The sequence below is a fragment of the Chaetodon trifascialis genome, chromosome 2 (assembly GCF_039877785.1).
Source record: "Chaetodon trifascialis isolate fChaTrf1 chromosome 2, fChaTrf1.hap1, whole genome shotgun sequence".
Taxonomy (NCBI): Eukaryota; Metazoa; Chordata; class Actinopteri; order Chaetodontiformes; family Chaetodontidae; genus Chaetodon; species Chaetodon trifascialis.
This window is the reverse complement of record NC_092057.1, coordinates 2,134,619-2,162,384: the sequence shown is the minus strand read 5'-3', so window position 1 is coordinate 2,162,384 and position 27,766 is coordinate 2,134,619. Positions and strand designations below refer to the sequence as shown.

The 27,766-nt window shown below is 44.4% G+C and overlaps 3 protein-coding genes across 5 annotated transcripts; 2 read left to right on the top strand and 1 right to left on the bottom strand.

Annotated features, from left to right (window-relative positions):
• Window positions 1-258: 258 nt before the first annotated feature.
• On the bottom strand, window positions 259-6,641 carry LOC139347083 (fascin-like). The gene is made up of 5 exons (XM_070986538.1): window positions 5,479-6,641; window positions 3,224-3,380; window positions 2,973-3,094; window positions 2,589-2,759; window positions 259-1,702 (listed from the first exon to the last, which is right to left on the bottom strand). The coding sequence occupies exons 1-5, from the start codon at window positions 6,296-6,298 to the stop codon at window positions 1,497-1,499; spliced, it is 1,476 nt and encodes a 491-aa protein (XP_070842639.1). The 5' UTR covers window positions 6,299-6,641; the 3' UTR covers window positions 259-1,496.
• Window positions 6,642-9,871: 3,230 nt separating this feature from the next.
• iqce (IQ motif containing E) lies at window positions 9,872-21,255 on the top strand. 2 transcript variants are annotated; one of them, XM_070989809.1, is made up of 21 exons: window positions 9,872-10,287; window positions 10,967-11,008; window positions 11,129-11,180; window positions 11,265-11,414; window positions 12,056-12,157; window positions 12,387-12,457; window positions 13,336-13,449; window positions 13,529-13,579; window positions 13,671-13,741; window positions 13,831-13,903; window positions 14,143-14,183; window positions 14,268-14,419; window positions 15,250-15,305; window positions 15,390-15,619; window positions 15,846-15,953; window positions 16,965-17,241; window positions 17,359-17,445; window positions 18,041-18,168; window positions 18,346-18,437; window positions 19,759-19,854; window positions 20,105-21,255. In XM_070989809.1, the coding sequence occupies exons 1-21, from the start codon at window positions 10,216-10,218 to the stop codon at window positions 20,224-20,226; spliced, it is 2,187 nt and encodes a 728-aa protein (XP_070845910.1). In that variant the 5' UTR covers window positions 9,872-10,215; the 3' UTR covers window positions 20,227-21,255. The 2 variants fall into 2 exon arrangements, with proteins under 2 accessions (XP_070845910.1, XP_070845918.1); XM_070989817.1 differs by having other exon boundaries at window positions 19,759-19,866; window positions 20,111-20,228.
• Window positions 21,256-22,038: 783 nt separating this feature from the next.
• LOC139339433 (zinc finger protein 879-like) lies at window positions 22,039-26,558 on the top strand. Of its 2 annotated transcripts, none has more exons than XM_070975052.1 (3): window positions 22,039-22,327; window positions 22,465-23,205; window positions 24,803-26,558. In XM_070975052.1, exons 1-3 carry the CDS (start codon window positions 22,156-22,158, stop codon window positions 25,804-25,806), a joined length of 1,917 nt encoding a protein of 638 aa, XP_070831153.1. In that variant the 5' UTR covers window positions 22,039-22,155; the 3' UTR covers window positions 25,807-26,558. The 2 variants fall into 2 exon arrangements, with proteins under 2 accessions (XP_070831153.1, XP_070831161.1); XM_070975060.1 differs by having other exon boundaries at window positions 25,292-26,552.
• Window positions 26,559-27,766: the final 1,208 nt, after the last annotated feature.

Sequence of the window (27,766 nt, the reverse complement as noted above, 5' to 3'; positions counted from 1 at the left end):
TCGATGTCAGTCGGCCTCTTTCTCTGGGCACCTTAGATATCTGCTCTGTGCAGGTCCAGCTACATGATGAGATGTTTCAGTCTTGACTGAGTTTGCTGTGCCTTGAGGCACGCCGCTACGGCTTTAACTGTATGTTTCTCAGCAGAAAATAGATCTAATAAAAAAAACTGTCTGTGGAATATCCAAGTGTGAAAACCTACGCAAAGAAAAACAATTACTAAATAAATAAATAAATAAATAAATATCCAGGAGAAGGTCCACTGTTTAGAGGGAACATTTTATTGGGGTTTTTTACTCCATTCATTTCAAATGTAAGAACACGTAAAAGACAGAAATGTTACATGGAAGGCACAGCCACATTAACAGCCAGAGAGATGACTGACTCCACCATCGTGTTTTACGCCAGCAGCAGCACCCAATCTAAGGCAGACATTTCATCACAACTAGCATGTGCTTTTAACTCCTTGCAGTTGGACTCCACATGATTGTGCAGATTAAGCGCCACAGTTGGTTCTGTGCATTTGATTGTGCAGTAACTTGGCTTTACCCGCCACCTCCTTTTCACTCACAGACAGGAGGATCGCTCTACGAAAGCACCCTTCACTCGTTTCCTCCTGAAGTGTAATTCAAACACCTCACACTAATCTAAGGAACCAGCAAGAACAGAGTGGATTATAGCCTAGAGGAGAGCCATTTGACTACACTGTGTAGATGCATCTGTCTATATACAGATTTTGTCTGCCTGCACATCTAAGAGTGACAAAGTGGAGAGGTGCAGTAAATAGCACACAGGCAAAGAACATATCTGTCACCCGCTTCCCATTTCATTCTTTGCAGCGTCAACACACTTTTGCACTTGAATGTTCCTATGGTTATTATGTCTTGAAGAATTCAGCGACAAAGAAAGCCTTATTTACAGCAGAAACATGTGAGTCAGTACCACCCCTTTATCCCATATGTGTTATGCTTCAGCGTTTGGAGGAGAGCAGGAGATGAAAGCAGCACAACAGAGCCAGCAGCACATTTAGCAGAAGGTTAGATATTGTAAGTTATGAGTTATAGCATTCCACTTGTTCCTTTACACCAGTAGTTACCACAGATAGGCACAACTAATGACAGTAATTGTCCCAACGTTTTAGGTAAAGCTTGTGTAAAAATGTGACTGGAAGTGAAACGAATAATGTGCAACCACACTATGATTCATTCATTAAACAACAAGTCAACGTCGAGCCAAATCTCCAGTAAAAAGCTCAGTGAGAAGAGATCCTGACTGAGAGAAAAACAATACAAAATAAAACACCGGTAGTGCTTTGGTGCCAAGACTTCCAGTTTATCAGCTTCAGCTTCCACCACACATCCATCCAGACAAAGTCACAATTACACACACACACACACGCGCGCACACACACACGTATACGAAAAAAAAAACTACCTACAGTATCTATCAATAGTTTGAAGCATTGTGTCGGACAGTGGAGAAGTTCGGCTGTGCTTTCTCAGTATTCCCAGAGGGTGGCGCTGTCCAGGGAGTCGGCGCTGGCCTTTAGCCCTCCAGCATGGTCTCCTTTAAGGTACTTCCCCCCCACGGCACAAATGGCCATCTTGTTGAGGTCACAGAACTCAAACAGGAACTGGACAGGTGTGGAGCTGCTGCACACCACCGCCGTGTCGTCGCCAACACACCAATACTTCCCCTGGGAGTCTGGACAAACAACACACACTTAATGAAGGCTGACTCACACTCAGCAAAGTGCTGGGTGATGTGTTGATGCGTTCAAAGTGGCTGGTTAAATAATCAAACTGATTCTCACTGCATTTAATGTCTCAGTTACGTAATGTTAAAGAGGTATTTCAGCGCTGCAAAGAAGATCTTTTCATAAAACCGGGCTGTCTGCGCCTCAGACAGATGGCCTGGTCACATATTACAGCTGAACAGTGCACTAAAGTATGTTTCTGGAAACATCTGAGGCGAGAAATGAGCAATGCACAAACAGAATCTTGCTTCATGTTTGATCAGCACGGCCTGGTTTGACAGTTTGACCTGAGTTTCGTGTCATTAAATGAGCAGGGCGCTCTGGGTGCAGGCACCGTGGATCGAAGTTTAATACTGTTCATGTACTACACACACTGTGACGATACACAGCTGGTTGATAATTAGTATTTTCTCTTTAAATGTTACATGCAGCAGACTACATTGATGCATGGTTGAGTGATAATTTGACTGATTGTATTGATTTTCTCTAATGAACAGCAGTTAAACAGGGCTGTCTTAGGCTCTATTCTTAATGTGCATTTGCACAGGATAATGTGAATCTGATGTAGTTTCCAGAGTTTTGAGTATGTTAATGTTGTGTTTAAAGTCACTGTTTGGGATTTGAACATTTCTGACTTTAGCACCCCCAAGTGTTAGCATCAAAAAAGACACTCTGGTAAACCTGATTTTTCCACAGTCAAAAATATCTGCCACCAGGATACCAAATGGTGCTATTCACATAGTTTTCTACACAGCGGGTTTTAATCTAACCAGTTTAAGATGTCAGCAGTCATTATTCAGTCATTATGTGTTGTCTTTGACAGTGATGGCCTACCTTTGAGGGAATAAGCTCCGTTGTTGAACTCCAGCTGGAAAACATCGTACGATGCTCGGTTGGAGTCAAGGGTCGCCGTTCCGGCTTTACGGGCCCCGATGAAACCATGCTCCCCACGAAGGACGATGATTGGACGATTGATCAGCTTCATCAGGAACTGTTCAGCCTCCCCTGAAGAGACAGGCTGATTAGGGGGTTGTCTCCAAAAGGGTTAGGGTTCATGCTGAAGCTTACAGCCCACAGACGTACAAGGGCACGAAGATTTTCTCAACTTGAAGATGCTTTTGGATCTTTTCTACTTAAGCTATCGAGAGCACTTGTAGTTACTTTCCACTAATGCTCCTTTGTCCCGAGTCCACCTCAGTTCAGAGACACGTCACTGACCTGCATTGTCGACAGTAGCAGCTAGCTGCCCGTTCTTCTTAGCAATCACATATTTGCCATTAGCTGCACGCACACACACACGACCATCACGCCACTCCAGCTCAAAGAAGCTGTTGGCCGACCTGTGACACACACGAAAACGGACTCAACGAGCAGACTGTGAAGGATGAGCATGCGTGAACTGAAGAGTGTGTGATATTCAAAGTGATGTGTGTGTGTGTGTGTGTGTGTGTGTGTGTGTGTGTGGTTACTTGGTGGAGGCAGTGCTCTGCAGTCCACCACTTGCTGTCAGAGTCCAGTATTTCCCCGCAGAGGTTCTGAAGGCACACTTCCTGTCCTCACGGCTCATCTCCATCTGGAAGACTTCCTGGTCCCCCTCCTCGTCCTGATTGGCTGACAGGTCCATGCCTAGAAAAGTGGGGCAGTCTGGTGTCAGTTTTCATTTGTCTCTGGAGGTTTTTCTCCTTGTCTGAAACTCTTCTACCCTCTAATTCATGAAGTTCCCCAGATAGACTCTTAAAGGGGCAGAACATGCTGAGCTCTTTGAGCCCAGCTGGGAAAGGTGTGGCCCACAGGTTTGTTGTATTACTGCACAGATGCAGGGGGTGTGCCAGTCCTGGAAGGGACTAAGTGAGGGGAGGGGAGTGATGGTGAAAATGATAGCAGAACAGCAAAAAAGCAAGTTTTTCCACATGAGCAATATTGGATTAATTATTAATCACAAGTCTGAATTGTCGGTCCGGTTAAAGTGTGGAACATAAAAATACGAAGGGAAGCCTTGCATAGCTAAACAATTTACATCCTTAGACCTATGCATTAAAAGACACGTTCTCAGTCATGTAACAACTCTAGTAAAGCTGTATTAACTGACTTTTTAACCACCTGGAGGCAGCAGATCAAGCTGTAAACGTAAAACTGACACATCATCGCCTTATAAAGTTGACATGGTGAACATGGCAGAAACCAGCGGTCTATGAAGACATCAGCAGCAACATCAGCATTCATTTGGAGTCATGTTCCTGGACACCCGAGGAATCCAATATAGTCCAATACTCATTCTACTTTAAGCTTTATTTTGGTCTGCAACACCTCCTGAGGTAAATATGGCTCTTTTGGTGCCACCACTGTGTTCACCAGGTTGTTGTTAACTTGCTAACTGTGTGTGGGTGCTGGACAGGAGGATTATCAGAGCTTTGTCACTGAAAACAGTTGCCTGTTGCACCTGAAGATGAAGAGGATCGAATAACAGGAACGTTGTGGGTCCTAAAATCAAACAATGAGATGCAAGATGCTAAAAAACTACGTTCGACTGAGCGGAACTGTCGAGAGTCGAGTGATAATTCTCTGTCACTCCTTTCACCTTACAGGTAGTCATTTGACCCATTTTTGATGTAAAGCTACTGATTACTGCAGCTTTTGCACAGCTTTGAAAGAAAGGTGTTCAAAGCAGAGACTGATAAGGCCTACAGTTTTCTTACAAGGACTTGAAACGACTTGACTTTCAAATTACTTAATTTCTCCACCACAGAAGTGTCCTGAAAAAAGAGCTCTTGCTCTTCGTTAAGAGGCTGACACAAAAACCTATTTTTTCCAGTTGAGCTGCTGGCTAACAAAATGCCTGCACACACCCACACTGAGAAACATAGGTGGTCCTTTAAAAATCCCATTTGAATGTGTGTTCGGCACTGTCTCCTCTGCGCCGCTTTATGTGTGTTACCCCCACTGTCTTGGATGGCATAACTTCAGCGACAGGCCAGGTCACAAGTCGCTGCCCTACAGTGACCTCATTCAGAAAGATGATCTTTCACAATCCATCTCTCCTGGAATGCACACACACACACACACACACACACACACACACACACACACACACACACACACACACACACACACACACAGACACACCCACACAGACACACACCATTTCTGCAATCAATAGACTGCATGGGTAAACCATGCTGTCAATGATCAGTCCCATATGCAGGGCAGCACAGAGTGAGATCGAGTGGCGACAAGACAAAGGTTTTCCTGTGGCATGAAGGTCTACATTCAGCAGGACGGTCTGAGTCACACCTCCCTCTTTGTCGTCCGTTTTCTCTGCCTCTCCTCCATTTTATCCCTTTTGTCTCCCAAACAAATCCCTCCTCGTTTTCTGTCTATTCCCAGTCTATTCTGAGATAAAGAATGATGGATAACTGCTGACTGAAGCTGACCCTGAACCAGCAGCCACAATGCAGGGGTAGAATTACTGCAGAAAAATGTTAAGCAAGGCAAAGAGTGGCCAAAAAATGGGGGAGGGAGGGGGGAGAAAGTGAGAGCAATGATAATGAAAAACACATGGTGTGTGAGGAAAATGAAGTCACAGGAGTCTAATTCTTGTTCTGCACTCTCTCAAACACAAATCAAGCAACAGCTGCATCTGCTGTGTGCCCAGTTATGCAGTGACTTCATCTGTATGGTGAAATGGGATTTTTCTGTCCGGCTCTGTGCGGCTGCAGAGTCTCACCTTGCCTCGTGGAGACGTTTCTCTCGTTGCCCGCAGTCACCACGACCTGCGCGTGGCTGCGCTCCAGGCCAAACAGTTCATCCTTCCCGACCCGGGTGCTTTTCCCAGACTTCATAGTGCCGGCGGGGCCCACGGGCGCCAGGTAGCGACCGTTGCAGTCGCGGAACGCCACTTTCCCGGAGCGGAACTCCAGCATGTAGCCGGTATCCTTGTCCGTTTTTGTGGATAGGGTGCCATCGTTGCGGAGGAAGCGGTTGTTAGATGTCTCGAGGTGGTAGCGCTGGTCACGATAGACCAGTGTCACAAGCGAGTCGAACCCCCAGGGAATATCCCGGTTTATGGATACCTCCTGCGCGCTCAGGTGGGCGAAGCGTTTGCGCGCAAAGCTGTATAGGTTGACCTGCGGATGCACAGCCAGGTGCACGCTCCACTTCTCTGCTGGCGAGGCAGTTTGCGCAAAGCAGGTGATCCGGTCCTCGCTGCCGCCGAGGTACCGGCCATAGGGCTCGGACTGCAGAGACCACCGCCCGTCTTCGTGCGCGGTGATGACGAAGCGGCAGTCCCGGCCGCGCGTTTCGCTGTCCGCTGTAACGTTGCCGTCTTTGTCCGTGGCGAGGTAGCGGCCCAGGTGGGAGAGGAGGAACACGGCGCTGCCGTCCTCGCCGGTCTGCTCCAGGGTCCAGGTCTGCTTCTTCTTCAGGCTGCTGGCCGAGGCGTTGATTTTGAAGCCGAAAGTCTCCGCCGTCAGATACTTCCCTGCGCTGTTGATGAGCCCCAGAGGGATCTGCAGCAGGTCCCCGTCGGCGCCGTTTGCGGACATGATTGCCGTGTGTCAAGAAGAGAAAAGAAAAGAGATGCTGTGCTTGTTTTAGAGAGACGGACAGACGGACAGGAGAGGGAGTGAATGTGGGGGTGTCTGCGGTAGAGAGAGAGAGAGAGAGAGAGAGAGAGAGAGAGAGAGAGAGAGCCACTCTGTGCTGACTGATGATGATGATGATGATGATGATGATGATGAGTTTCCCCGGACTGCAAATCCAGACTGCCTCGCTGGAGCTGCAGGAGTTGCAGGACAGGGAGTTTTGCAGTACACGCCCCAGTTAGAGGCAGAGGAGCTGGAGGCAGACTACTGCAGTTTGTCAAAGCACGCAGCCTTGTTAACCTACACACACACACACACACACACACACACACACACACACACACACACACACACACACACACACACACACACACACACACACACACAGCCTATATACAGTATCATCCAAACATTATTAATAACTAATTTCCTTCCCATGTTTCCCCCTCCACTCCCTCCCTCTAATTGAGATGTGCTCACCCTCACTTCCACATGGGTAGAGCCATTCACCAGCTCACAGAACAGTGTTTGTCTTCAGGGTTTGCGTGCTGGGTTTGCTGTGAAGACATTGAGGCAAAGTGTTTCAGAATGAGGCCAAAAGCACGTCTGTAAGTCTATTCACCTTCACTTTGGTGGGCTTTCGGCCTGGTTGTGGCCATTTCCCTCCCACTTTTTAAGCAACAATGCTACAGCACAGGAAATATGAGAGTGCTTCCAACTTTGTGTTCTGGAGTTTGAGTTTCCTTCTTCAACATGACATGTCTGCCAGCCTATAGCCCCCATCTCTCTTTGTCTTACATGCACACACAAACTGTACAGTGTGTGATACACTACAGAAAGATGTCACCAACTACAATACACTTCAGCACTGCATTAAAGCCCTGCTGAAGGCTACACTGGGGAGAACTGCATTGCAGTAGTGTAGGTTATGAAAAATAGCGTGTTTTGGAATACACACATGCAAATCAGATGCCCAGCGTGTGTGTTTCCGTTACCAGCTGCAGTCGTTTCCTGATGTTGTGATTTCACCCGTTTCCACCCGCTGGTCTGGTCAGGGCCAGCCTGCCTCCTCCGTCCTCCTCCACCGCCCTCGGTCATGACTCCTGCCTGCACATCCACCTCTGTTTATTCTGGAGAGAGTGTTAGCGGGTGTGTGCTAATCTTTTCCTCACACCTCATATAATAATATTAACAGGATCATGCAAAGCCCCATGGAAAGCCAATTCATCCTGATTCTTCTCCTGCAGCAGCTTTTAACTATGAATCTGATTCTGACGACTTGATGTTTTGACTGTGAATGAAATATCTGATTGGAGCGTTTTATACAGTCATTTACAAAGTTATCTGCTTCATTGAATAACACCAGCTGAGTGGTGTTTAATAGCCACTGAAGTTACTCTTTGAATTCTCTCGAGGGTCAGAACTTCTCTGTAAAGTTTACACCTGCGGTTTTCCTTTATGTGTCTCCCATGAAAAAGGCCTGTACATGCAAATTCACAGTGTTGTGATTATTTTTAGTTTGTTCAGGGACACTGATGGTTTTCATCTGTGCAATGTTTACATTATATTAACTATATAAGCTATATCATAGTTGTGATGTAGTTACATTAATGGGTAACAGAGAGGCAGGACTGTCAGAGAAAGCAGCAATAAAACTGACCACAGTCAAACTGTTCACTGTGTTGTGTGAGTATGCAAAGAATTTGTTCTAAATGGACTTTAACAGCAAAACAAATTTGGAATAATAATCTGCATTACCCTGCATTAAAAAATAGTTGAAAACACCAGAATAGCTACGCTGGCTATAACTGAAGTTATGGAGTATTTGTGCATCCAAATATTAAACCCCTGCTGCTGCTGCTGCTGCTGCTGCTGCTGCTGCTGCTGCTGCTGCTGCTGCTGCTGCTGCTGCTGCTGCTGCTGCTGCCGCCGCCGCCCTCCAGCTTCTGACCCCCACGAAACATGCAGTGCACTTTGACACTCACTAGGTGGCAGACATGCTACCACTGCCATGCAACATTTTACACACACACACACACACACACACACACACACACACACACACACACACACACACACACACACACACACACACACACAGAGTCATGTATCCGGACATTATATCCACTTACACTGCACGGCAGACATATTTCTATATGGTTGCTGTTTAATGTAGCATAATAGACATAGTTTACAAATGTGCATCTACATATTTGATATAGTTTATAATTCATGGTTGATTTACCTTGTAGTACTGCATACAAACTCTATATTCTCTGATATTTCTTATTTCCAGTTGTTCTGCAATGGGAGCAACTGAAACTGAACCAATTCTCCCTCTGGGATCAATGAATTGTTCTGAATCTGATCCTGACTGTTTGTTAACTCACACAGCCGATGTGGTGACTCTCCTTCAATAGATGTGAACTGTCAGACAACAGCAGCCACGGCGACAAGTTCATTTTGTATTAAAAGCTATGAAATCATGTTGGCTGAGGTTTATATTCCCATCATATCTGTGGAGATGAGATGATCAAACGAGATGATGATTTTTATAGAAAGCTGGATAACTTTATGTCTTCAGTGAGGTCTGCAGTGGGTTTTTTGACCCTGAGCCAAAGTATGCTGGTCTGGCCTGGCTGTGTGGCTCTGGGGGTCCACCACCTGTATAAACAGTGTGGACCAGAATATGATACAGAAACAACAGGCCTAGTTGTTCTTTGCAGAGTCCCAGAGAAGAGGAGGGTGTGAGGAAGCATGCAAACAGAGAGATGGGCAGTTTACAGAGAGACTGGAAGACACTTCTGTCCAATCAGGTCAATCTTTACGTGAACTTTCCTCATCAGCTGTATTATGCTGCGTTCAGGGAACCAAAAGGAAGATGGAGTGATGGGGAAAGACTATTATAACTATTAAAACTATTACAACTAGCATAGTGTGTTGGATATCGTGTATGTTTGCCCCCCCAAATAAATAAATAAATAGAAAAAAGAAATTCCCATGTTTTTATATGCAATCATGTTGTGTGCTGTACGACATGGGAGTCCCATGTTGATTTGCTGAAGTCGGAGGAAAACAAACTGAACACGGGATCAGCCTCCTTTACCTTTACTTTTCCTCGTCTCTTTCTCTCATTCTACTGGAGGAAATCAATTTAAGTCCCGCCTTTTAGCACCTCTCCACCAATAGGAAGCGTGAGGAATTCAGTCAGGCTCAAGGACGGATAGCTAAACTATTGACGCGCAGCCCTGGGCTGTGGTTTGGTTATTAGCTGTGTCAAGCTGGTCAAATCTGAACGCATACAACTGGTTTAATTTTTCAAAATAAATATATTATTGAAAAACGCGTTGCCATTTTCCTAAATGTATCACAAATGTTTGGTCTATTTAAGAACATATTTCATGACAATTTAGATTTAATTTAAAGATATGGTATTCACTATACTTGCGTTGATGTTTGTTATCGTTTACCCTGTCTATGCTTTAATTCTGAAGACATACTCGTACAGTTTCCGGTACAAGTCTGACTTTTTCTAGTTATTTTACGCAGCCCATTAACATCTGCCTGGTTGCTAGACGACTCAATCTGCGACACTGCTGAGAAAACAGTAACGTCTGCTTTTTAAGTAAACGGAATTTTAACGGTTTCATGAGACGATGGTGAACAGTGTGAAGCACCGGCTCGTTACGGGGACAGTCCGCAGTGTCGCGCACCAAAATCCCGGTTGTAGCATCGCTAACGTCTCTTTTGTTGCCCCATGTTTTCACTACTAGCAAGAGGGGCAGCCTGAAGTGCGCTTTGTGACCTGGAAACAATGAGAGGTTTAAACACGGATAAAGTCAAGTTTGTCAACTTAACGTAACGTTTGCTCAGCAGCTATGTTCAGTGCAACCACCAAGCTGTCTCTGGAGGCGAGCGATGTTCAGACCGACGAAGACTGCGAGGAGCTGGTGAGTCCTCACTTTTAACGACATCAAGAGTACAGCCGAAGGCTCATCTGTGAATTAGTTCTGTGAGGAAGTTCAGCGTTAACTGAAGTACTGAAAGCGTGTATGTGTGTCGCTTGTCTCTCAAAAACAACCCACAACTCTTCAGTTTGTGGCACTTGTTCCCAACACTTTCGGCTTGTTAAACCGAAGCGCTGTCAGCTTGTTGAGAGCATTTCAACCAAATCCCTTTAGATTTCTTGTCGATTTTAGAGCTGCACGATTAATCGATCATCTGTCATCTATTAAATGAATGGGCTCCTTTAATGTGAACATTTTCTGTTATTTTATCGCCATCTTTGTCTTTGGAAAACACTGACATTTTTCACCAACAACTAATCGATTGATCATGAAAATAATCAATACATCATTAATGAAAATAAATTGGTTGGAGTCCAACCTGATTTTCACATCTGGTGCACCATTAGAGGTGAAAGTGTAAAGTATTTCCTTAACTAGAATATTTTGTGCAACAGATTTTGTGTTTTTCTGCTGGAAGGTTTTAATAGTGACCCCCCCCCCCAGGTGTATCATGACCCCTGGGGTCAGGAACCACTGGTTTGTCAGGGTTTATTTAACAGAGACACTTTTAATGTCAGCCTTAAAATATCTCCTCGCTGACTCAGTCCTCTGTCCTCCCCAGGTCGACGATGGCTTCTCTTTCTCTGCTGACATTTTGGAAAAGGTGAACAAACGAACTAATGATGAATTCCATTTGTGACATGACGCAGAGTTTATTTCTTAATTTGATCAGCGCCACGCAGAATCAGTTTGATGAATACACCTTTCCTCTGCTTCTGTTCAGGGTCAGAGAACGAGGAGGAAGAGATCTTCTGCCAAGCCTCCTCCTTCTCCGAGTAAGACCTGCTCACCTGCTCTGAGGATGAATTGCAGAAGAAACCCACTCCCATGGTTGTTTACATGCAGTGTGTATCTTGCAGAATCTCCATACCTCTCCAGCATGAACGTGAACCCCAGGAGAGCAGCGGTGGCGGCCTGGAGACTGCCGAGGGCCTCCCTGGGGGACGCCAGAGGGGACGCACCCGGGGAGAGCGGCTCAGCTCGCCTCACGTCCCTCAGCAACGGGCACGGTAAGTGTCGCCCGTCCTCAGGAGGCATGGCGGGAGGAGGGGCTGCAGAAGAGAGATGATAGAGTGGGAGACTCCGCTGGCTTTGGAGGTGTCCTGCTCAGTGCTGATGTGTTTGGGAAACTGAGGATGAGCGACTCTGCGAGTGTTAGAACAATATTCTGTTTGGCTTCGTCTTTTCTGGGAAGCAAAGATCTCGCTGAGTAACTCCACAACTACCTGGAAAACACTGAGCCTCGGGTTGGATGTTGTTTGAATTTTAGTGATTCTGACGCAAAGGTTTATGATCACTTTGTAGGACGTAGTTTGAGTTTGAGGCGCTTTATTGTGTTATTAAGCCTGCACTCATTGACATATATGGCGTGGACAAAATAAGTGAAGCACCGCAGTGTGTTTCTGAGTGTTGAGGGGACGTTGCAGGCTGCACAATAAAAAGAAAGCAGACTAAAAAGCTCCATAGAGCTACAGATTCTCTCTGGCTTCATTACTTTCCACACTTTACTGCATTATGCCCCCTCTTATTTGATCCATTTGTGTATCTGAACATTGGATCGTGGATCTTCCTCTCACAGGTGCTGAATGCATGAGTCAGATGGAGTATTGATTTGTGTTGGGAAACATCTCTCTGTCTGCCTCCTTTTCAGACGCATCCCAGACGCTGAGATCAGAGCGCGATGTGACACCGGAGCTTCTCAAACAGAGCTTGAGCGTGAGGAAACACAAACATCTCCACTCTGGATCCAATGGTGAGAGAACGTGTAGGTGTGTCAGAGCGAGAAACTAAGTGAGGAGAAAGCAGAGACGGTGTGAAGCTGAAGGTCAGAGGGGCTGGCTGAGGACAGTCTCAGGAGACCGAATCAGAACGCAGAATGAGGGTCACGTGCTATCACCTCCGCCAGGTGTCTCATCACAGCAAGGCACGAATCTGTCTGTGTGATTAAGTACCGTCTTCCCTTTTGTTCCTGTATGTTGCAGGCTTTGCCTTCACCACAGGGGACTACAGAGAGAAGGAGGACATGTATGATGAGATCATTCGGCTCAAGAAGGTAAAAGGGTCACAGAGTGACAGTTGTGTGTTTGGTGTTTGGGGCGGCTGTGGCTCAGGTTGTCCACCAGTCAGGAGGTCGGTGGTTCAATGCCTGGCCTCGGCAGTCCACGTGCCGACGTGTCCTTGGGCAAGATGCTGAACCCCAAAACTGCCCCCGATGTTGCCATCGGTGCGTGAATTCACGTGACTTTGGATAAAAGCGTCTGCCAAGTGACTGATTGTTTGTTTTTAGGAAAAAGCACACTGATACAACACTTTGCACATCAGGGTTTTATATCCACCAGAGTTTTTTTAGGAAGATTTTGATGTCAAATGGGAGAAATTCAAATATCAAATAAGTCAAATATTATCTGTGTCCATGGACTCTGTTTTCCCACGTTTTTGTGTCCAAGTGACTAATGTGGACAACAGATTTTGAAACTGCTCCAGTGCTGAGTGACAGCGCTGCAGCCGTGAAACAGGCTGCAGTGTGATCCCTGTGGGCATCTGAGCATTATTCTCTGTTCTGTAGTGTCTGACAGCATTATAGAGTTGGTCCCTACAGAGACAGATCTTTTACTGTTAAACAGCAAAACCCTGATTATCAGTATTAGAGAGGACAGGGATTTTCCTCCTGCGGGAGACTTCAGCATGACGTCTCCTCTGGTCTGCTCAAATGGCCTTGTGCGATGCATTGTTTGCCTCCCAGCTCTAATGTGCTGTTCTGTTCTGACTCAGGTGTTTGTTCCTCTTCCTTCCTCAGACGAGAAAAGGCATTTTTCCCTACGTGGATTAAAACTTTTTATTGAGGATTCAGGATCTCCATATCCACTCGACATGCCGTGTCATCCTTTGTGTTCTTGATGTGTAGTTAAACACTAGTGCTCTCCTCTGCAGAGTCTCCAGGCACAAAAGTCTGACAAGCAGCAAATGAAAGCCAAGCTGCGCCGCCTGGAGGAAGATAACGCTAAAAGAGAGAAACAGATAGAGGAACTGTTGGATCCCACTAAAGTATGATCACTAAATTGATTGTTTTTTCGTCATAGAAACTTTGGATAGACACATGTAAAACATTGTTTTCTTTCCATAGGGCTCTGAATATACTCGTAGCTTGGTGGATAAGAAAAAAGAAGGGAGTGTGGTGAGTACGTCCAGTCCGCTGATGAACATGGCAGAGATTATATTTAGCCTTGATTTTAACTGATTTTGTAACGTTGGTTCTTTCCATCAAGGTTCTCAATGGGCTGAAACAGAGAATCCTGAAGCTGGAGCAGCAGTGCAGAGAGAAGGAGAATGCTCTGAGGTAAAACTCTCCCACCACCACCTTTGAGTAAGTCTGTTTGGTTTACGCGTGCAGCAGCATAACGTTCCCGCTCTTTGCTTTCTGTCCAGTAAACTACAGAGTGAGCTGAGGACCACCAGCCTGGAGGAGCTGAAGATCACAGTAGGAACCTACTATGAAGAGGTAACTTCTGTGCCTCTCAGTGCAAAGCGTTGTTCCTCTGTCAGTCATTCAGTCTTTTGGCATGTTGCCGCGCACAGATTTTCCAAAGCAGACCAGACGTGCTCCTTGACTGCTCTGTTTCTCGCCGTGTTGGAAGACGTTATCGTCACGTTTACTTCGGTTGCAGAGTGCGAGCTCGGCTGTGGAAAAGGAGCTCTCACCTAACTTGTAAAGTGAATGTGTGTGTGCTCGTCTTTCAGATCCAGAGGCTGAGGATGCTTCTGGAAGCTGCAGAGAAGAGGTATGTCTCTGCTGGATGCTGAAAAATACTGCCATCTCTGCATTTCTGACTGCCCTGTTTTCCTCACTGCTTCTCTGCCTACAGTAGTCGAGCGGAGAGTAAATGCTCCCAGCGGCAGCAGAAAGCTTTAAGCTCCACGGTTCATCGTCTGTCTGAGAACCTGAAGCAGCTCCAGCAGGAGAACACAGCGCTCAGAGAGGAGCTCAACACTGACAATCCTGCAGGAGGAATCAAAGGTCTATTCTCACACTGACAGCCCCTCACAAACAAGACAAAATCAATAAAACACAGGAAATGTTGCTTAAAATGATCTGGCAGGAGAACAAGAACATTTCACTTAATAAAATGTTAAAATATTTCTCCTCAAAGAACCCACAGTTATCATAAAAGTAGAGCAGGTAGACTAAAATGAAGTACACTTGACAAAGCAGCTGTGTACTTATCAGTGTCGCTCAAACAGCTTCATGATCCTGGAATCTCAAGATAAGATAAAACTTTATTGAAAATTACTTGTTAGAGACAGCAAGAATGAAAAGGAGAGGTTCAAAAAAATAGATATATAAATGATAAAAAGGATACAAGATATGCATGTACATTATATAAAAGATAATATTGCCTTCTGAAGACTTATAATAAGTTAAGATAATTACCAACAGAAGAGCCCGAAACAAGTGAAAAGCTGCCGGTAAGAAGAACTAGTTTAGAATATATTTTCTTTGGAGCTGAAATATAAATTGAAATATTTCTTCTTTTCTTGGTAACAATGGATGAGTGGGATGTAAAGAGTAGTGCACATACAGTGACGTGCAAACTAAAATAAAAAAACCCAACAACAAATGATGAAAGGAAATAAATAAATGTAAGGAAACAATTGCATAAATGAATGAAAGATAAAGACTAAATAACAGTCGCACAACATCCGGTCATTCAGGTCCTACAGCAGTCTGATTACTTAATCCAGTTCTATGTATTTAACTGGCTTGTTGTAGGGAATCATCTATTTAAGTGTGTGTGTGTGTGTGTGTGTGTGTGTGTGTGTGTGTGTGTGTGTGTGTGTGTGTCCTAGGTTACAGAGAGTGGAGTAAACAGAGACTGTTGAGAAGGCTGCTGGAGGTGGAGAAGGTGAGAGGAAACTGTACTGTTGTCAGCAATGTCTTAAACAGACAGAAGCTTCGTGACAAACTGACTCCTCTCTCCTCCTATCAGAGGCTGGAGAACAGCAGAAGACACGCCCAGTCCGCAAAGAGCATTGGCCGATTGGATCAGGAGGTCCAGGCCGTGCCCACTGAGACTGTGGGCTTCACCATGGCAACAGAGGCAGGGGTCTCCGTGGGAACGAACACTGAGGATGGGGAGGATGTTTCTGATCTGAGAGAACGCCTCAGCCAATTGGAGAAGGAGAGGGCGGAGCTTCAAGAGACGCTATCTGGGAAAGAGTGAGTGAGCAGCAAGCTGAGAGCCTTCGGTTCTCATCCAGGTTTTCTACGTGATGTACAGTGAATGCATCTTCTCAAGCCATAACAATGAATCCCTGACATCCAAAAAGAGGGAGAAAACTTCACATGGAGCTGCAGCTTCACGTTACCTGTGAGAACTGCTGTGGGCACAGAGCCCTTACATTTTGTTTTTGAGACTGAATCTGTGTCGTGTCTGTGTTTTCAGTGATGAACTAAGACAGTTGAGGACAGAGCGAGACGAACTGGAGAAGGAGACAGAGCGATGGAGAGCTGAGCAGACAAAAGAACGGGACAAAGAGAGACAGCAGCATAAGTATGTGTCCGCTGCCGTGTGACATTTGTAAAGTGCTGCTTGTGTTTGAAATCAAAAGGAGTCCAAATGCACGCACATACTCGCTGAATGTCTGGTGTCATTAGACTGCTGTCAGATTTACATCTGAAAGCATCGTTTTATGGGGAAATCTGTTTAAGCCCAGGACACAGATCACAGCTGGTGCCTTTCTTATTCAGATACTCTGTAGTTACATCAGAAATGTCCCAGCAAACGCTTCTGGCATCGTCTTAAAGATCCGCTGGAGAAAGCGTCTAAATATATAACAGCCAGGCAAGAAACCGAGACGACTGAAAGACATGTGGCAGCGTGGGTGATGGTCGCATCAGTATTCTACAGAAATCATAAAGAAGAGTTCTTTACAGGTATAGTTCGCTCTCAGACTGAGTTTGTTAACCTAAATCATCTGGATAACTGACAGATCTACAGGCTGTTAGCAGAGAAACTGATGTTAATGCAGGCATGCAACTGCCAGCTAATGCTAATGCTAATTTATACTTGAAGTGTCTGATATGCTGCACGCACACTATGTCTGTGTGTGTATGTTACGTAAAACATAAATAAAACAATGTGATAACCCTTTTTGACATATAACCAATAGAAAACAGCACAGAGACAATAGATTGAACGTTTGACCTCAGCTTCATTGATTTTTGTAAATATCTGCTTGATCTGACTTTGATGCAGCAGCATGTTTCAAACTAGTTTGTTCAGGAGCAGCTAAAGACTGAGAAAGATGTGGAACGCTCCAAAAACACCTGTTTGGATCATTCCACAGGTAAACAGGCTGCTTGGTAACAGGTGAGAGGGGCATCCTGGAAAGGCTCAGTCAAGGATTGAGCGAGGTTCACCACTTTGTGAGCACATGACTGGATAAAGGATGTTATTGCATGGGCTCAGGAACACTTTGTAAAACTGTTCAGGGTTGTATAATCTGTACTAGTTGTGTTTTGTCACTTGTCTGTGTGGTATTTATGTGTGTGCATCTCTCAGACAGGAGCTGGACCAGCTGTGGGCCAGGATCCAAACTCTGGAAGACAGAAGTCAACCTGCAAAAGCTGAGCTCTCCTCCGTCTCTGCCACATCGCCAGAGGACAATGAGGACACTCGGGTCGCAGCGGGACGAGAAGAAGGAGAAGAGAGGGACACAGGAGGCAAAGGAGAGAAGGAGGAGGAAGGCGATGAAGAGCTGGGTGCAGATGCAGAGAAGAAAGAAAGAGAGACAGCAGCATCGGTCATCCAGACAAACTGGAGGGGACACAGAAACAGGGTATGAGCCACAGCACAGATCTGTAGAAGACACGACTGATGTGTGAGAATACAGACGTTCACACGTTGACCCAAACTTTCCTCTTTCTGCCGCCGTCTCTCTGCATTCTGTCTTAAGGACACTGTGATGTTGCAGTCGGCATTAAGAGGCCACCTCCTCAGAGAGGCTCAGCTCAGGAACCTGCTGAGAGACACACAGAATAAGGTTTCATCCACACACACACACGCACACACACACACACACAACAAACACTTCCATAGAGACGCACAGTCATGAATCATGTTACACCTCTGATGGGGAATTATATTTTAATTATTCTTTGAGCATTATGCTTAACCAAACGTTCACATAGTATTACACTGCAGTGCACAGCATCTGTTCTTTGTCCTCATCCTGAAAGACAAAATGCCTAATAAGCTGTTAACAGCTAATGAAGATTTTAGGTTTTTATATTTAGCCCGAGAGCAACAGAAGCTACCCCAAACACCAACAGAGATGTGTGATGGAGATCACAATGTGCTTTCCAGGAAGCACTGGTCCTGAGAACAGAGTGAAGGATGTGGAAATGAAGACTGAATCTTAAATGTACACGAACGCTCTCGTCTCAGCTGTGGGCGATACTGCTAGACACCAGCTTAGCACGAGATGACTCTTCAAAGCATTTTCTGAGTCTGAGTGACCTCTGTCTGTCTCACCACATCCATGTTTTCCTGTCTCTGTCTCACCAACTGATCATCCCTTGTGCCTCCTGCACTCTCTCTCCTTTTCGGTCCGTCTCGTCCTCGTCTCCTCCTTTCAGGCCGTAGAAGCGACAAACCGCAGCGATGCTGCATCGCCTGTGGATGGAGAGCTGGATGTGGTTGCCGTGACGATGATACAGTCTGCATTCAGAGGACATCTGGCTCGCTGTAGTCTTGCAATAGAGAGGTGACTCATGTTTGCACAGAAAAATGTTAAAAGACCAGATCCAGTCAAACTTACAGTGCATTTTGTGTGTGTGTGTGTGTGTGTGTGTGTGTGTGTGTGTGTGTGTGTGTGTGTGTGTGTGTGTGTGTGTGTGTGTGTGTGTGTGTGTGTGTGTGTGTGTGTGTGTGTGTGCATTAGCTCAGGGTTCTCTGTGCCTTCTCCGATGGGAAACAATTTGCCCACGCTGGTACCGAGAAGAGCGCGCTCAACACACGCAGCCAGCAGAACAGGTGAGGTTCACGCATACTGTTTAGTGATCAGTTTAGACAAAACACAGACAAACAATAGAATAGATAACTGATTCACGCTGACCGTGTGGTACATAGCATCACCTTGAAATGGTTTAAATAACACATTTCATCACATCACATTGTTGTCTTCTTTTCTTTGGACCTTCCTTTCAAACAACATCTGCTTCACATGAGACTCAAATCAGTAAAGCTAACTTCCTTTCAAAATGGAAGCTTTAAGGTTCCAAATGAGAGCAGCACAGACGCAGCAGAGGTGCATTATCGCCACCGACTCTCAGGTCATGTTAGAAGGCAGCAAGCAGTCCTGCCGCACTAATCATGTGACTTTGCAAGGCAGCTGAATTGCTGCAGAATCTCTCATTAAAGTTAGCTTAAGCTATTTTATGCCGCTTGCGTCAATGCTGCAAGGAAACATACTTCTCAGTCATCCACACACACAAATTATTCCAGATGTGTTTATGCTTACACCTGCTGTGTTCAGTGAATGCATTTAATGCACATGTCTGAGTTTCCTCTTGCAGTTATGAGCAACAATTAAGTGTCACTCGTGTTTTGACTGATGGTATAAGACCTCTTGATGCTGGAGACGTAGAAAGGCATCCAACTTTGCAAGAAATGTTTGTTGAGTGTGAAACATCACGGCATCGCCTCGCTCCCACCCTCAAACACTGCTCGTCACGTTTGCCCTGACGCCTTTTATGAGAAGTGATGGATGTCACTGGGACACTGATCTAATTCAAGGGTGTCTGTCTCCTCTGGACCAGACGGAGCTTTGACAGCCTCTTATCAAAGACAGATGAGGACACTCAGCACCCCTGTGGCAGCCCCAACCCTAACTTGACCCCTAAAGATTTTAAGTTGCCCTTGTTCAAGAGCGCGGCCCCTCCACATGCCTGGCTTTCTGCCAGGCTGACAGCAGGTGTGTGTGCACAGAGCAGAGCAGCCATATCAGCATTTTCCCCCTGCATCTGTGTGTCACCGAGGGAATGTTACCTGTCGTAGCTTGCGTTGCTGAGCTTTTTTTCTAAAGGCTTTTTGCAAGACAACAGAGGGTCACAACTGTTGTTTTGGTGTAGTTTTGTTAGTTTTTGTCAACTATTTAAATGGTACAATCTTAAAACATAAACAGAATATTTATGCAGAATGCAAATAAAGGAAAGTTTAATTCAAGCATGACACGACAAGGTCCAGATATAAATGCATAAGTGCATCCTGATGAAAGTACCACAGCTGCTTCATCTGTAAATATGTTGTTGAGGATGCGTCTGAATTGTGGCTGGTTACTGAATGTGTTGCCAAGGTGCTGCATCCGTCCATAAAGACGAGGAGAAGCAGGGTGAGGAAGAAGACCTCTGGCTCGTCTCTGGCACTCACTCCTCGAGGGTGACACCCACAGGTTAGATGACACGTTCCCCTCATGTTTCGACTGTTAAAAGCATGCGGGATCTTTAGGTCAGACAGTTTGTACGTGTTTGTCCAAACTTGAAAATGATGTGATTTTTCAACGTTAATGTGAAAATATGCTGAAATTGGAGCCAAAATCTTATGAAATCAGAAATTCATGTTGAAATATGCAAATTGCAAGCTTAAAATCCTTTTGTGCTCATTAGGGGTTATTTATTTATTTATTTTTTTACCTCCTTCAGAAACAGAGCTTCACTGCACAGCTGAGGCTGGAGGAGCCGCTGCAGTTGATTCTGACGACTCTGACGACATCATTGTGTCCCCGTCACGTCCTCTGAGAGGCAGAGAAGTCTTAATCTTATAGACCTTCTGGGTTGTGTGTGTGTGTGTGTGTGTGTGTGTGTGTGTGTGTGTGTGTGTGTGTGTGTGTGTGTGTGTGTGTGTGAGAGCGTAGGCAGGAAGAATTCCTGCCTGTGTGTCGACTCAGAGCCTGTCTGTCAGAGACTTGCACAGTCAAATGTACCAAATCGTTATGATTTAGGTTCTTACTGAACCTGCAAAGGACAGCTGGGATATTCCAGTATTAGGCAGGATGATACACACACAATATTTGCTGTCTGCTGAGCTAAGTGCTTTTTTCTATAGTAATAACCAGAATATTCTGGGAAGTTGGCTGCAGGGTCTTTCGCCACATGATCTTCATAAAGAGGCCCTTTGGTAATGGTCTGATCTAGGATCCTGTCAAAATATGGTATGTCCATGACTCCCAGTGCTGATGTGAGGCTGTAGGATTTTTAGTGTCACATGAGCACGAAATCAACACCCCCTTTTAATTCTAAGCTCTTCTGCCATTATGATTTCAGCCAAATTGCCCTTTTCAATCAGTCTTTTTGAGTTTTCTCAGTGATTGTTTTTTGCCAAAGTGCCTCCTGCATGGATATTCAAATTAAAATTCCAGTAACAAATGTATTAATTTCTCTTAAACTAACTGGCCCCAGTGAGCCACATCACTGTAAATTCCTTTCAAAGGCTTGAAATAATGAATGAATCACATTTTGACAGGCCTGATTTGTAACACTCAATGATCACTACGCGACGCTTAATAGATTCTGGCTAATTTTGAGGTTTGATTGAGGGATGATTCTCAACTGATGCACTATTGAGTCAAACTGTGAATAAATTATAGATCAGTCTGCTGCAATACTAAACACGCAGTCAGTCCAGTGGAGGATACACAGCGAGTGTGTGTCTAATGCCAGTAATGTTTGTGCTCTGAAGCAGACAAATGATAACCTGGAAGGAGGTCAACAAAGACAATGGACGAATGCGGTTTTCACCACGAGATGTGTGTAACTTAATTTCTGAGACGTTCAATAAAATGCTGTTTCTATAATGAAACCTTTCGTTTCTGATGTCGTTCTTGTATCCATGTGTACATACTGAAGTACAGTGTTCAATTTTGTATGAAATTTGCATGATTATACTTTATACTTGTACTCTACTACACTTCAGTCGGAAGGTAGGAACTTTTCACTCTTTATTGGCAGTTACAGTTAAGAGTTACTCTTCAGATGAAGCATTAACAAAAAAAACGTAATAAACTTAAAAAAAGCAACACATTTTTGAAGACTTTGGCTTGTGGCAGCTTTGTGTAAAAAGCTGTGTGTGGATAGGGCATAGGGTGTATATGGATTTAAATAATCCATATTCACAATAAAATAACCGCCTACTAAAAGTACTCAGTAGGCGGCAGAATACCTCCTGTCAGATGGTCATTGGATTATTATTACTTAGACATGAAAGTGTAATCAGCATTAATGAATCTTAAAAGCATTTTGTTGTATTTGTTGAAGTTAGATTTACATCCCGATAGCAATCAATAAATCAAACACTCTGACTAAATAAATAAATAATAATAAAATCCGAACTTTGTGGCTGTTGCAGGCCGATATAAACTAATCAAATCATTTGATTTGGCCCGAACGAAACGTCTAAACCCAGACGTTTTAATTTTCCTTCAAATTAGACTGAAACAAGTCGTTACAGCCCTGACGTAAAGACTTAAAAATGTAAATGGATAGAAGTGAATAAAAACGTAACTTACTAAAATAGCGTCAAAAATGCCAAAACGGAACTAGACAAAACATGTCGTGCACTGTCGGAACATAACAGTGCAACATCCACCGGAAGTAAAGAAAAGGTTGGCGCCAGTCGAGTCAATTGTTTTATTGAATTAACGGAGTTTAGTCTCTCAGTAAGACGTCGACCTCCCGTCATTTATATTTCGATAACAATGTCTTCGGTTGAGTATTTGAGAGAGTTTGTGAACGAGCAGCTAACTGCTGCTGCTGAAGAAATATTCAGAGTTTTTAAAAAGACGATCGTCGAGTACGAGGAGGAGATCCATCGTCAGCGCGAACTGCTGGACATTGTTTTGAAACCCCAAATTAAATTGCACAAGATAGGTGTGTAAAACGTAATTTAGCTAAAAGAGGAATTGGCTTTCCATATTATTCAAATACTTTGGGACTTGTTCTGTTTGCATGTCTGTATTCTTTCTTTAGCATCACAGTCGCGTCCTGTTACCTTTGTGTCCCTCCAGAGCTCCCACAGCAACATGTCTGGAAGGAGGAGGAGGCTCCTGCTGACCAGCAGCTCTGTGAGCAGGACAGGAGCTCCAGTGAGGACCGAGAGGACCCAGAGCCTCCACAGAGTAAAGAGGAACAGGAGGAACTGTGCAGCAGTCAGGAGGGAGAGCAGCTTGTACTGAAGCAGGAGACTGATACCTTCATGTTGACTCCTACTTGTGAGGAAAGTGACCATCAGCTCATGTCCCACAACTGTGATGGAGCTGAGAGCCAAGATCAGAAAGGAGGCAACCATGAGGATTCAGGAACAACTGGAAATGCAGAGCCAAAAGCAGAGAAAAGACGTAACGAAAGTGAAAGTCACACTAACAACGGACACAGCCCCAATTTGTCAGAGACTGACAGTGATGCTCAGACTGTTAAAAGGTCTCTCGAGTGTGACACATGTGGGAAAACTTTTAAATATCAGTCCTCATTATATCGTCACATGAGAGTCCATACAGGTGAGAAGCCATTTTTGTGCAACACCTGTGGGAAAAGATTCAGTCAGTTGTCAGCACTGACCTCTCATAGAAGAATCCATACAGGTGAGAAGCCATTTCTGTGCAACACCTGTGGGAAAAGATTCAGTCAGTTGTCAGCACTGACCTCTCATAGAAGAGTCCATACAGGAGAGAAGCCATTTTTGTGCAACACCTGTGGGAAAGCATTCAGTCGGATGTCAACACTGACCTCTCATAGAAGAATCCACCCAGGTAAGATATCTATCTTCGACAGGTGAACAAGAGAGAAAACATTGACTAATGATTGCATGCGATGGACTCATCTGCTTCTCACTGTAGTCAATCACACAGTCTTCAATCACATTTCAACATTGTTCACAACATGTATGTTGACACCGATCTAAAAGCATCAGACACATGTGGTTGATTAATGACGACATTCTTCAGTACTGATACTAGCGTATATGATAAGCAATAGTATAACTAACTAATAGAACAAAGAAACAAGGAAAGGCAGATTATATTTGCTGAATTAAGCACTACTAGACAGATGTCATCTGTCTACATCTTATTTTATACACTCATCTGTCAGATGAGTGTAAAATAAGATGTCCTGTTAAATTACCCAAAAGGTTGTAGAATGGGCGAGATCAGCTCCACCTTGTCTCGCTGCTACATAATAAATGTCATGGCCTTAGTAATAAAAAATAAAATAAAATCTGGCATTGTCAGCAGTCATTCTGCATAATGATTATTTCAGTGTGTCTGACTGCTTTCACTTAACATTTTGAATTACACTGTGGTATTTCTACTTCACTCACTTTAACACTTCTCCCTCCACTGCTTATTATTTTTTTTCATGAACATTATCTGTGAAGGAGTAAAAGAGATGGATCTTTGGTCAAACTACTAGTTTAGAAAAGAGTACGTATGTACAATGGAAAACCTTGCGACTGATTCAGCAGACAAGTTTTGAGAATTAAAAAAAGCCATCAGCTGAGAGCGGAACTAAAAGCTCCCGCATTTCCACTGTCGGAATGCTACAGTGTGACATCCGGCGGAAGTAAAACCCACAAGCGCCAAAAGCGTTCGTTAAATGCAAGTGTTCAATACACAAGGGTGCGATATTGAAGTCGTCCCGCTGCTAATTTTTGAATTAGTAATTCAGCAACAATGTCTTCGGTTGAGTATTTGAGGGAGTTTGTCAGCGAGCGGCTAACTGCTGCTGCTGAAGAAATATTCAGAGTTTTTAAAAAGACTATCGTTGAGTATGAGGAAGAAATCGCCCATCGGTGCAAACTGCTGGAAATGGTTTGGAAACCCCAAATTAAATTGCACAATAGGTGTGTAAAACGTAATCAGCATCAGAATGAGAAAAGCTTTATTGCCAAGTACGATTTTACACACACGAGGAATTTGCTTTGGTGAGGTTGGTGCATGACACATCTATTAAAAAGAAGCTTTTAAAAAAGTGAAAAATCTAACAATAAGTAAAAAATAACAATAGTAGAAAATGTAACAATAAATAAAAAATATAACAATATAAATATATATACACAAGTCTGTTTTTTGTCCCTCCCGAAGTACAGTCTGTTTTTTCTTGCCTTGTTAATAAGGCTGACAGCAGGCGGGAAAAACTGGACCGCAGCCTCCTGCCAGCGGGGAGTGTCTCAAAGAGTTTGTGTCCGGGGTGGGAGGGATCAGCCACAATCTTTCCTGCACGCTAATTAAGCTAAAAGAGGAATTGGCTTTCCATATTATTCAAATACTTTGGGACTTGTTCTGTTTGCATGTCTGTATTCTTTCTTTAGCATCACAGTCGCGTCCTGTTACCTTTGTGTCCCTCCAGAGCTCCCACAGCAACATGTCTGGAAGGAGCAGGAGGCTCCTGCTGACCAGCAGCTCTGTGAGCAGGACAGGAGCTCCAGTGTGGACCGAGAGGACCCAGAGCCTCCACAGAGTAAAGAGGAACAGGAGGAACTGTGCAACAGTCAGGAGGGAGAGCAGCTTGTACTGAAGCAGGAGACTGATACCTTCATGTTGACTCCTACTTGTGAGGAAAGTGACCATCAGCTCATGTCCCACAACTGTGATGGAGCTGAGAGCCAAGATCAGAAAGGAGGCAACCATGAGGATTCAGGAACAACTGGAAATGCAGAGCCAAAAGCAGAGAAAAGACGTAACGAAAGTGAAAGTCACACTAACAACGGACACAGCCCCAATTTGTCAGAGACTGACAGTGATGCTCAGACTGTTAAAAGGTCTCTCGAGTGTGACACATGTGGGAAAACTTTTAAATATCAGTCCTCATTATATCGTCACATGAGAGTCCATACAGGTGAGAAGCCATTTTCGTGCAACACCTGTGGGAACAGATTCAGTCAGTTGTCAGCACTGACCTCTCATAGAAGAATCCATACAGGTGAGAAGCCATTTTTGTGCAACACCTGTGGGAAAACATTCAGTCAGTTGTCAGCACTGACCTCTCATAGAAGAATCCATACAGGTGAGAAGCCATTTTTGTGCAACACCTGTGGGAAAACATTCAGTCAGTTGTCAGCACTGACCTCTCATAGAAGAGTCCATACAGGTGAGAAGCCATTTTTGTGCAACACCTGTGGGAAAGCATTCAGTCAGTTGTCAGCACTGACCTCTCATAGAAGAGTCCATACAGGTGAGAAGCCATATTTGTGCAACACCTGTGGGAAAAGATTCAGGCAGTTGTCAGCACTGACCTCCCATAGAACAGTCCATACAGGTGAGAAGCCGTACCTTTGCAAGACCTGTGGGATAAGATACTCTAAGATGTCAACCTTGAAAAAGCACATAAGAACCCACCCAGGTCAAAAATAGTACAACTACAAAACATCCGAAGATTTTCAGAGTTAATTGTGCCTTGATGGTCCACACGAGAAGAGCCCACACCGAGAGAAGCTGTGGCTCTGCACGACTTGTGCCAAAAGTTTGTGTCCAGTTTTCCTGATTCATGGTCAAAACAAAGCAGAACTGAGAGAAGTGTGGAGCCTCATAATTACAGCAGTTGTTGGAAAAGCTGGACTCAGATCACAAACTTGATGAAGGACCAGTCTAAACAGGAGAAACCACTGAGCTCAGACTCCTGTGGAGATGTGTTGACCAACTGACTGAAATACACTTTTGCAATAGCTACATCTCTGTAACTGAATGCAAAATGTTTTCCATAAAGCTGAGATGTCAATATCTTAATGTGAATTTTCCATTCATAATGTATGAGTGTTTCTGTGAAACAATCCCAATCTCCTAAATGGAGAAAATACATCAGTTTCACAGTGAAAGTAGCAGCTGATGAAGTGATGCTGTAATCTTGATTGTTGGTTCCATCAAATGTTGATTTATGAAGCTGTGTACTTGCAAGATACGCAGGTTTCAGTTCAGTAAGATGCATAAATTCACGGTTTAACCACAGGGTTGTCTTTGTCGTTGCATACTTTACACTCTGAGCAACAGCATTTCTCTGAACGGTCAGTGAGTGCACAGTGGTGGCTGTCAGACTGATGGTGTCATGTGCATGACCGATTGTTGTTTGCATAAGACCATTTCCTGAATATTATAAATGTTCATTTTTCAAAAGACCAGAGTCTTGTGGTTTTTCAAGTGAATGAATTAATTTATTGTTCCCCGTAGTTCCAGTGTGCAGTCAGTTCAAAGCCTGCCAGGCTGATCTAGATACAGGTTGACGGACAGCAAACAAGAAATATCAGTCCAAATTATATAGTGTTACAGCCTTCATACAAACAAAATAAATCATGGCTCAATAGGGGCATTAGGCTGCAACACCTACCCAGTCTCACTCCAAATTGTGTAATACCTACGTTTGTCCACAAGGCAAAACGTAAACCTTTTACAACAACGGCCCTGAAATTGTGGTGTGGGTACGTTTTATCTGCCTAATCTTTTCTACGGGCATGCTTTAGGTCACGTGACTGCCGAGTTTCGCCCCGGCTTGAACAAAAAACATGGCGGACATCCCTTCTATTTTCGGTGGAAATTGCTGTATTTTAAGATAGCTTTTGGCTTTAGCTTTGTTTGGATAACTTTTCTCGCGATAAATGTACACTTTATTTTCATACTATCCTTTCGGTTTATGTATACGATCCGTAGTTTTTTCGTTTCGACGTACATTATTTCAGGCCTCTCAACGAAATTGTACGAAAAATACGTTTTTTGTTGTTTCTACGCTGGTAGCTACGGACGCTATTAACGGCGAACCGGTCTGTCACGGACCGAGTTGCTGTTAAAACTGGTTAGGCTACATTTGACCGCAAATACGCTTCTATGCATTTAATAATGACTTTTGTTTGATTTTCTAAACATAACCAAATCTTTTAAATACATACGTGTTTTGTTGTTGTTATGTTGCTAGCTACGGACGCTATTAACGATGAACCGGAAGGAAGCAATCTCTTGCGAGATCTCGCAATCTTTAAAGACCTGGAGCGCGTACAGTCGTCAGGCCTAAACCACAACGCTGAGAAGCACGATGGATCCGCTTGAAGAGGACGACACCTTATTTCTTGCTGATTTTAAACCCAAAGTATTAATCAAACTCAAACAAACTAAGCAGAAACTAAAGGGGCTGGAGACCCTGGCCGAAAAGAACAAAAGGAGGGAAGACACTTGGCCGACCACGCTCCCAGCGTCTCTAAACTACCTGAAACAGAAATTAAACCTGAAATTAACAAAGAGACGAAGTAACTCCCTGCAATCTCCAGCCCAAACAAATTAAAACAACACAACCCCAGCACCTAAACGAGCATGGGGGTAAAACCTGCTT